This window comes from Rhinopithecus roxellana, chromosome 9 (assembly GCF_007565055.1).
Source record: "Rhinopithecus roxellana isolate Shanxi Qingling chromosome 9, ASM756505v1, whole genome shotgun sequence".
Classification (NCBI taxonomy): Eukaryota; Metazoa; Chordata; class Mammalia; order Primates; family Cercopithecidae; genus Rhinopithecus; species Rhinopithecus roxellana.
In genome coordinates this window covers 18,794,161-18,805,248 of record NC_044557.1, presented here as the reverse complement: position 1 = coordinate 18,805,248, position 11,088 = coordinate 18,794,161, and the positions used below count along the sequence as shown (strand labels likewise).

Sequence of the window (11,088 nt, the reverse complement as noted above, 5' to 3'; positions counted from 1 at the left end):
ACTTTATATATATTTGTATATACTTATATATAAAATTACATACCTGAGATAAAAAGTATTTAAAATAACATTCTAGAAAAGGAGAAAGATATGCAAATCCTTACAGCAGGAATGAATGTGGTGTATCTAAGGAATTTGAAGGCATAAAGACACAGCAGGTCATGTTCAAAGAGGTCATGCAAAGTTTACCGCAAAAGTGATTTAATCAGAGCGCTTATTAGGAAATATGGCTCTGGGTGCTGTGCAGGGAATTTGGGGCAAGAGGGAAATCAGGAATGCCAGGAAAGCTAGTTATTTGGTTTTAGTCTAGTGAGAGATGATAGAATAATTTAGGCTGGGGTCCCGAAGAAACAGACTCTGAGATGCAGATCAGCGGCAGGTGACTGGTTGTGGAGTGCCGTCAGCATCAATGCCTGCAGATGGGAAAGATGCAAGATTGGACAGAGGGAGATCTCAGCCTACGCTGAAAGGTGTTCTGAAGGTTAGATGACCCCTTAGAGTTGACATGGACAAGGAGAGCAGGATTTTACACCACCATGTGGATCAGTCACTGGATATAGCTGCACCTGGAAGGGAAAAAGGGTAGCCTTAGGTGACGTAAGCTTCAGTAGTGGCAGTCCCCAAAGCGGGCTGATAGCTGAGCACTTGGGAAAATCTTTTTTTTTTTTTTTTTTTTTTGAGACGGAGTCTCGCTCTGTCGCCCGGGCTGGAGTGCAGTGGCCGGATCTCAGCTCACTGCAAGCTCCGCCTCCCGGGTTTACGCCATTCTCCTGCCTCAGCCTCCCGAGTAGCTGGGACTACAGGCGCCCGCCACCTCGCCCGGCTGGTTTTTTTGTATTTTTTAGTAGAGACGGGGTTTCACCGTGTTAGCCAGGATGGTCTCGATCTCCTGACCTCGTGATCCGCCCGTCTCGGCCTCCCAAAGTGCTGGGATTACAGGCTTGAGCCACCGCGCCCAGCCGCACTTGGGAAAATCTTAAAGGGAGTTCTGGATCGTGCATCACAGCATCCACCATATGAATGGTTGGCATAAATGGCAATGAAAATAGAGAGAAAGTAGAAGGCTTTGGGAAACATTTTCTAGATAGAACTGACAGAACTTGACCATAGATTATGTATAGGGAGAGAAAGAAAGGGAGTTATTAAGGATCATAGCAAGGTTTATTTTATGACAGAATGAATATGTATACCATATTTTCATATATTTATATTGATTAGTTAGATAAATAAATGAGTCTACACTTCAGAGGCCAGGGCTAGGCAGGAATCAAAATTCAGGAGTAATCAATAAATAGGGTATCAGAAAAAGCATGAGCCCACATAAGAATCACCTCAAGAAAGAACATAGTATAAGAAGATTGAGGCCGGGCACGGTGGTTCATGCTTGTAATCCCAACACTTTGGGAGGCCGAGGCAGGTAGGTCACCTGAGGTCGAAACCAGCCTGACCAAAATGGTGAAACCCCGCCTCTACTAAAAAAAAAATACAAAATTAGCTGGGCATGGTGGTGCATGCCTGTAATCCCAGCTACCCGGAAGGCTGAGGCAGGAGAGTCACTTGAACCGGAAGGCAGAGGTTGCGGTGAGCCAAGATCGTGCCATTGCACTCCAGCCTGGGCAATAAGAGCGAAACTCTGTCTCCAAAAAAAAAAAAAAAAAAAAAAAAAAGATTGATAAGTCCTTGAGTTATGACAATAATTAAGAGGGGTTTTGTGAATCCCTTGTCCTCTGCTTGGCACACAATAAAAGCTCAGTAAATCCTTGTTGCCATAATAATAATTTTTTCTAATTTAGCAAGGGAAGTGATGCTGCCACAAAAGTGTGCTATATAGGCCTGTAAAATCCATAGCCATAGACAGCAGAACAAAGGGTTCTTCCGGAACCCTTGGAAAAACTGGAACACACATCAGTTGCATGGCTGGAGAGTTGAACAGTGGCACACCTAGAAATGTCTTTCAAGGAGGCATCCTTCAGAAGAAATCAGCCTGGGCTCCTATTTGTCATTCATTCCTCATATCCAAATTTTCAGCAATCCTCTTAGCTTTACCTTCACAATATGCCAGAATTGAATCAGTTCTCACTACTTCCACATTCTCCCTAGTGGAAACTTTCATCCTCTCTTTCTTGGATTATTTGAACATCTTCTGACTAGTCTTCCTGCTCCCCACTCCTTGCTTACTTCCCTGAAATCTATTCTCTTCTAAGACGTGTCAGTGATCTTTTAAAATTATAAGAAAAACCATGCCATTTCTCTTCTCCAAATTCTCCAAAGCCTACCTGTCTCCTACAGCCTACGAGCTAAAAACACAACCAAAGCCTGTGAGGTTGCACACAGCCTGCTCCTGCCCTTTTTCCACTGCCTACTCACCGTTACCTCATCTCCTCCCACTCTGCCCTGGCCACTCTGCTCTGACCACACTGGTCCCTGGCTGTTTTCCACACACTCCTTGCACACTCTTTTCTTCAACCCTCTGTACTTGCTCCTTTGCCCACAGCACCCTTCCTGCAGATATCCATACAGCTGACTGCCTCTCTCACCTCCATCAAGTCTTTGCACAATGTCTCATTACAAGAAGTTGTGCCTGAATATCCTAGGAAAATGTCAACCCTCTCTTTCCACTCCTGTACAACTCTGCTTCATTTTTACTCATAATATTCATTACTCCCTGACATGGTATATATTATAAATGTATGTTTCTATTGTCTATTTCCCGGTAGAACATACACTTCATTAAGGTAAAAAAGGGATTCTTTGCGTGGTTTGGTTTGGTTGGGTTGGTTTTGTTTGGTTTACTGTTTCATTCCCAATGCCTCGAAAAGTTCTGGCTAATAACACACTTTTAATAAATATTGATTAAATAAACGAGTGGATAAGTGAGTGAGTGAATGAATGAAGAAAATATAAGGAGAGTCTCCAACTCAATTTTCTAGTGAGGTACCTTCCCCACTGTGTCTCCCTTTGTGCATTTTCTAGATCTTACTTGACTAGATAAAAAGAAAAATAAAAAGACCTGTCCTGCTTTCTTAAAGGACTAGAAAGAGGACCAGGCACAAGATCCACAAAGAGAATCTCCAGGACACTTTGAAGCTCACATTTAGCATATGACAACTCCAGAGGTCAGTGGGGACACTGGCTGGCTTGAATATTGTGAAAGGCAGGAAGAACACATTTATATTCTTCCAAAGAAGTTATTGCTGTATGTCTGGGTAATGCCAAAATCAATTTGAAAACAAAAGATCACCTCATTCATTTTGGGCACGGTGCACGTAAAACACCCGATTAACTTTTCCTGCTGACTTTTTTGATAGCTATTGTTGTGGATGTACACACAAGCCTAAGGAGATAGCCTCTACTATTCATATGATTACTACATTCAAATTACAATTGTCTTCAGCGACACTTAGCACTTATACACAATCTCCGAAAAGTCACCATTTCAAACTGTGTCATGTCAGCGTTTTGTACTTAAAATCCTGTCCTAGAATTGATCACATGCCAAATTATTATCCTTGATTACTCAACTTTCTCTCAGTAGCTCTGGAGGTGCCCCTGATATGGACGTCCAAAGGGCACTGATGTGGACTGCCAAGTGTTTGCAGTGCACTTTAATTACTTCTCTGGGAATGAAAGCTTTCCTGTGGTTAGCAGAACTGCTTGTTATAACTGTCGTTTAGGAAGATTTGAGAGTCTAAGCAACCTTGTTTATGTCTTATCTTTGTATTTTCCTGTCTTCAGCTATTTTCTTAAAGGAAGGCCCAGGTCTATATTATCCTACTGCCACATATGAAGTAAAATGAATACTCACAGCCCTGCCCCTAATCACTGAACACAGCTTTTAGTAATGTTTTACACAAGGACAGGATATTGGCAACTCAACTGTTAAGCCTTTCTGTGATTATTCTTCCTTGAGATCACTCTGATGTCACCAGTGTAATTTGAGCCTGGAGCTTTTGTTCACACTTTAAATAGCAGTCCCAGAATGATTTCACTACAGACTCTCTGGAAAGCCTGGGAGCTGAATTCCGGAAGATCCCCACATCGATGAAAGCAAAGCGAAGCCACCAAGCCATCATCATGTCCACGTCGCTACGAGTCAGCCCGTCCATCCACGGCTACCACTTCGACACAGCCTCTCGTAAGAAAGCCGTGGGCAACATCTTTGAAAACATAGACCAAGAATCACTACAAAGGCTCTTCAGAAACTCTGGAGACAAGAAAGCAGAGGAGAGAGCCAAGATCATTTTTGCCATAGATCAAGATGTGGAGGAGAAAACACGTGCCCTGATGGCCTTGAAGAAGAGGACAAAAGACAAGCTTTTCCAGTTTCTGAATCTGCGGAAATATTCCATCAAAGTTCACTGAGGAGAAGAGAATGGATAACGACGTTATCCAAGAACGGACATTCAAAGACCAAGTGAGTTTGTGAGATTCTAACAGATGCAGCATTTTGCTGCTACCTTGCAAGCTTCTCTTCTGTCAGGACTCCAGAGTCTGGAAAGGGATCGGGACTGGAAAGGGACCAGGACTGAAAAGACTGGTTACAAAGACTCCAAACAATGTCTCGCCCCATGCTGTTACAGTGGAGAACAAAATGCTTTCAGCAAGGATGTGAAAACTCTCATGTCCCTGCAGGAAAGGATTGATGCTGATAGAAGAGCCTGGACAGATGTAATGAGAACTAAAGGAAACAGATGGCTGGAGATGACATATATCCAGGGTCACTTTGTCAGGCCCTAGGACTTAAATTTAAGCTGAACTTCTTTTTTTTTTTTTTTTTTTACCAAATAGATAGGGGAAGGGAGGAGGGAGAGGGAGGACAGGGAGAGAAAATACCGTGCATAAATTGTTTACTGAATTTTTATATCTGAATGTTCAAAATGTTGCCAAGCCTGAATGTTGTCTATTGGTATAGATTTTTAGAAATCAATAATTGATTACTTATTTGCACTTATTACAATGCCTGAAAAAGTGCACCACATGGATGTTAAGTACAAAATCAAGAAAGTAAGATGTCTTCAGCAGCTCTGTAAAACCATACGGCACCTTTTGGTTTGTAAAAGGTTTTTTTATACACTTCAAACAGGTTGCACAAAAGTTAAAATAATGGGGTCTTTTATAAATCCAAAGTACTGTGAAAACATTTTATATAGTTTTTAAATCTTCTGACTAATGCCAAAATGTAATCTAATTAAATTTCATACAGTTACTGCAGTAAGCATTAGGAAGTGAATATGATATACTAAATAGTTTATAAAGACGCTATAGTTTCTATAATTTATTTTACTGGCAAATGTCATGCAACAATAATAAATTATTTTAAACTTTGTGGCTTTTGGTCTGTGATGCTTGGTCTCAAAGGAAGAAATAAGATGGTAAATGTTGATAGTTACAAACTTTTCTAAAGATGTGTCTCTAACAATAAAAGTTAATTTTAGAGTAGCTTTATATTAATTACCAAACTTTTTCAAAACAAATTCTTACATCAAATATCTGGAAAGTTTCTCTGTCTCAATCTTAAAATATAAAATAGATATAGAAATTGATAGATTGACTCCTTGGCATTGCTATTTATGTATCCATTAAGGATGAGTTTTAAAAGACTTCTTTCTCTTCATACTTTTGAAAAATGTCTTCTATGATTACAGTAGCTATGTACATGTGTACATCTATTTCTCCCAAGCAATATGTTTTGGGTTTAGAGTCTGAATGATGACCAAGATTCTGTGTGTTACTACTGTTTGTTTAATAGGAACAAATATAGAAATAATATTATCTCTTTGCTTATTTCCCATTAAAATTATAACAAAATGTTTCTAGGACAGCATACATAAATGCTTGCTATGCTTTCCTAACAAAAAGAAATAAAACTTTTCCAGAAGTTAAGCATTTTAGGAACACCTAAAGTGTTTTTCAAAATGCTGATCACAGTAAGTCAAAACAAGTGAACTACCTCAGATCTGCTGGGAGGGTTACAAATCAGGATTATAAATACTATGTTTTTAAAAAGAAAATCAAATGGCAAATTCTATGTTCAAATAGATTTTTGAATTTCTGTGTTCAAAATAACTTACTCATTCACTGAAGATAATGCAAACCACTTTATTAAAAAGGAGCTCTTTCCAAGAGATCATTCAGGAAGATGATGCATTAATTTGCAAAATTGTGTGTGGTGCGTATTTGTGCATTTTACTAGGAGGAATATTGATAATTTTCATGAGATTTGTAGAGACAGCCATAACTCCAAAAAAAGTTATAAACAAAAGAAGGGTTTGGGGAGTAGCAGGAGAATTGGAGGAAGCCTAACCCAGCCTGGGGACATCCTAGACAATTCCACAGAAATTTTCCCTGTGCTGTGTTATGGGAGTATGAAAGAGAAGGCTGTAAAGAGGCCCTCTGCTCCATGACCCTACTTTCCCATCCTTGTGAATTGAGCTTTCTTAATGTTCGCTGCATATGCTAGAAATAACTTCCTTCTCCTGATAGGGCCCATCAGTGAAATTTTTTATTTTCTATTCAAAAATTGAAGCACATCTTGGATGCTAAATGTAGTTCAAGGGTTAAGTGTATTATACATACTCAGAACTATTTACTCTGCCACTGTTGTTTTCAACAGGGTACAAAGTATATCTTCTCCTGTTCACATTAGCATGTATTAGATTGTTTTCTTATGGTATATTACGTTATTTTCTGATTTCAAGGCTGTAACATGGGAGACAAATTAAAAAGCAATTTAGATGCACTCCAAATGGTATGGAGAATAAAAACACATCCACTGGTTTATCACAAACATGTTGTCTTTTCCATTTCTGGAGAACAAAAGTTGGAATCAATTTAATTGCATAAGGATGATTTTTAGCTTCATAATACATTTATTATTTAATGTGAGGTGAAAATAAACATCATTAGAACAGGGAGGATTAGTTCAATTTAGAAATTTATGGCACGAGGATAAGCAAATATATCTCAGGACATCTCACTGTAATTGAAGAAATAAAAGCAGCAAAGATTAAATGGCTCATTAATCATGTTTGTATCTTTAGATCATAAAAATAACTTTCGCTGAGTGTTTACTATCAGTCAGACAATTTTCTAAGTCTTTTTTGTGTATTATTAATACATCACTTAATTAGTGCCATGACGTAAATGCTAAGGGCATGTGTGTGTGTAATCTAGTGATAAAACTGAAGCACAGAGAGGTGCAGTAACCTGGTCAATGACACACAGCTAATAACTCCAGAAATCAAATCCAGGAACTCTGGCCTTCATTCCTAGCCACTAGGCTATACTGGTTCTTTAGGAGAAATCAAGCTTCTCTTTTTCTTTTAAGTAACGATTACTTCTATGTTAGACAGTCATGAAGACAGGAAAGCCTGGCCTCTGAAGCATCACTTTTATCTGATCTGGGCATGTTTGTCTATTTATTTGTTACATGTGCTACCAGGGGAAAGCGTCTTAGTTTAATAGTTTTAATTGTATCAAGGATGTGCTTAGATATAGGCTTTCAAGGCTGCGGTTAAAATAACACTTGTATTAGCACCCTGGAACACAAGGTCACATGTAAGCTCTCTTCTAGGCAGTCAAGGCGTTGAGTCTTAGTTCGTTCATTGAGGGAACTCAGAAACCATGGGTTCAATATTTTATTCATCAGTTCATCCCTTGGCCCACAGCAAAGGAGGGCTTGTCCAGCAGATAGGGTTTTCTGAGAAGGGGGTCCAGAGTGTATGATTGACTATATTTTTCTCATCATCAGAGGGCAACCAGGGTATGCAATTGACATTCCCTTGGAAAAGTTTCATCTGCTAGTAAACTGATAATGAAGCCATGGTCTGGGGATTGTATGCTTTTTCAGAGTATTTCGTTGACCTTTCTATACTCCACATGAGGGTTTCTCAGCACGGCTTGTATGAATTCCCAGCAGAACAGATTATTTAGTGAACTCCTGGTCTCACACCTTGGGGATATGGGGGGCGGGGCAGCATTTGTATCTTACCCGTTCATGAAACAAAAATATAGTAAGCACCCATATGCGGGAGCCTCCATGGCCAGGATGGATCCTGGTTCTCCATATCAGAAGAACAGAGAAGGTTTTTAAAAGGGTGTCACACAGTGAGAAGTGTGATGGGAGTTTAGACAGAGCGCTCTGGAAGCATAAGGCAGGAATTGTGTGTGTGTGTGCATGCGTGTGTGTGTTTGTGTTGTGTGTGCATGTGTGCTTGTGCATGTGTGTGTGTGCGTGTCTATATGTCTGAATGTGTGTTTGGGGAGTAGCAGGAGAATTGGAGTAGGCCTAACCCAGTTGGCGGAGACCCTAGCACATTCCACAGAGAAGTTTCGCTGTTTGAAAGTAGGAGTTGGGGGAGTTGAGAGAAAAAAATTTATTTCAGTCTATGACTATCGCATTTGCAAAGACAAGGAGTCGGGAAAAAGTGTTTGAAAATCTCCAGGCAGCTCAGTCTGATTAGAGGCCTAAGCATTCCCAACTAATAATTAGAAAGGCAGCCAGGGCCAGGTACGGTGGCCCAGCACTTTGGGAGGATGAGGCAGGCAGATCACTTGCGGTCAGGAGTTCGAGACCAGCCTGACCAACATGGAGAAACCCCGTCTCTACTAAACTACTAAAAAACACCAAAATTAGCAGGGTGTGGTGGTGCGTGCTATAATCCTAGCTACTTGAGAGGCTGAGGCACGAGAATCACTTGAACCTGGGAGGCGGAAGTTGCAGTGAGCCAGGATCGCGCCACTGTACTCTAGCCTGGGCTACAGAGTGAGACTCCATCTTGAAAAAAAGAAAGGCAGCTGGGCCTTAAATGACAAGTGTAAGTATTAATTTTATTCTGGAGGTAATAGAGAAACATTAAGAGCTTTAAATAGATAAGTAACATTTACTGTCTAGCTACTGTGTATTGGGTCCTAGGAAAAGATACAGTTAATAGCTAGAAAAATAATCCACCATCTAGCAGTTGGACTTAGTCAGATTCTGCAGAACTCTGTCGCCTCACACTGAATGAAAAGCTATAGAGGTTGCAGTTCAATAACAATGGGCAGCAATGTGGCAGCTGAAGACAAAACAGAAGTAAAAGAGTATGAAGAAAAGCATCGTGAGGCCAGATTGTGGAGACAGCAACTAATATATTGCTTAATTAAATATTTAAGAAATTGTGACTACACCTGATCCTTATAATGAGTCTTATTATTTAACAAGTGTTTTAAATAAATGGTTATAAGCTCTTTTTCTCTTGAAAAACTCTTCTGCAAACAGGTTCCAGATATTTTAAGTGATTATCATGGGTAATGCAAATGTGTTCTATTTCAATGTCTATATACACTGACAGTGGATATGGTTCAGCAAAGTATTGGCAAAACTATGTTACAGAGCTTTGGAAATAAGCGTCCTGTCCCCAATAAGGTTTAGCAGTGTTGTTGTTGTCGTTGTTTCAATTAAAAGTGGATGAGTAATCAGAAGACTTTTAGTGTAGCTGCTTTCTCCCCTCTGTACTCCTTGCACACACAAAAGCAAGAACACAGACACACACACACATACACATGCACATACTCATGCACACACATATGCACACATGCGCACACACACTCACACAGTCATGCGTGCGCGCACACACACACACTAGAGATACATAGTCCTACCAGGAGCATATCAGCTTTTTTCCCTGAGCTTTTTTTCCCTCATCTGTGGACAATAGCATCGTGTTGAGCAAACAACCCCAGACTGAGCCTGGAATTCTGGGGTTTTTCCCGACCCTGCCTTAGACAAATTCCTTTTTTATCTCTGGGTTTCATATGTAAGGGAAAAAAAAAAAAAAACAGCTAGACCAGATGGATGATGTCTGTGACCTTTATCAGCTCTTATATTCTACATCAATGGGAAAGAGCAACTGTGCCACTTTACATGATGGGATTTTTTTTCTGGACCAGTTGGTATTCCATATATGATAGGAATTTCTCTTAAGTATGATAAAGGCCTAATTTAAAAGTTTTCATCTTTAGCCAGTGGTTGCTGAAGGCACAATGTGAGGAAAATTACTTTTTGTACATATACCTGTGCTTTTTAATAGCCTGCCTCCATTCTGGGTGGTTGGTGCCTGTGCCAGGGCTGGCTGGCTGTCAATATTTTGATTATCTCTTCCATAGCCAAGCAATGACAGAGTCAATGAGACAGTCTCCACTGTTGGTGAGAACTGTATTCATCTGTAAAGTTTTAAAAATAGAAATTCTTGATCCCAAACTCTCCAGGCATTGTTTTTAGGACTAGGTATTTGTACAAAGCTCTACAGTCAACTACAAACAACATGAGATATATGGAACCATTTCTTATGTTACATTGGCTCTTCTGTTGGTAGTACCTCACAATATAAAGACCAAGAAAGACGGTTTGATTTCATGGCATTAGTTAGAATTTGTCTTACCGTATTAATTCTGTCATTAATTGAAAATGATACTGATAGGGTTTGGCTCTGTGTCCCCACCCAAATCTCCTCTTAAATTGTAACCCCACATGTTGAGGGAGGGACCTGCGGAAGGTGATTGGATCATGGAGTGGGTTTCCCCAGTGCTGTTCTTGTGATAGCAAGAGAGTTTTCATGAGAGCTGATGGTTTAAAAGTGGCAGTTTCCCTGACCTCTCTCTCTCCTGCCACCATGTAAGACGTGCCTTGCTTCTCTTTCACCTTCTGCCATGATTGTAAGTTTCCTGAGGCCTCCCCAGTCATGTGGAACTGTGAGTCAATTAAACCTCTTTTGTTTATAAATTACCCAGTCTCAGGTAGTATCTTTATAGTAGTGTAAAAACAGACTAATACAGATACCCTCCAAAAATAAATATATTTTGAGGAGAATAATTACAGTATGTATTTTTGTTAATTAGTTCATTCTGGGATTTTTCTTTCTTGAATTTTGGTCTGATATTTATCTACCCTGATACATGTATGTTTGACCAGAAAGAAAGCTTCTGTTTCTTACCACTACCTTTCCTTTTAATTTTTTTGCAATTTGTCTATGTTCATTATTTATGCCTAGGTTTTATCATCTGAAAGATCCAGAGAAGCCCAGGGATCCTGAAGGGTACTGGCAGCCA

The 11,088-nt window shown here is 39.9% G+C and overlaps 1 protein-coding gene across 1 annotated transcript; it reads left to right on the top strand.

Moving 5' to 3' along the window:
• The first annotated feature begins 3,968 nt into the window (after positions 1 to 3,968).
• TCIM (transcriptional and immune response regulator) lies at positions 3,969 to 5,434 on the top strand. The gene has a single exon (XM_010354611.2). It carries the CDS (start codon positions 4,042 to 4,044, stop codon positions 4,360 to 4,362), a length of 321 nt encoding a protein of 106 aa, XP_010352913.1. The 5' UTR covers positions 3,969 to 4,041; the 3' UTR covers positions 4,363 to 5,434.
• The last annotated feature ends 5,654 nt before the right edge of the window (positions 5,435 to 11,088 follow it).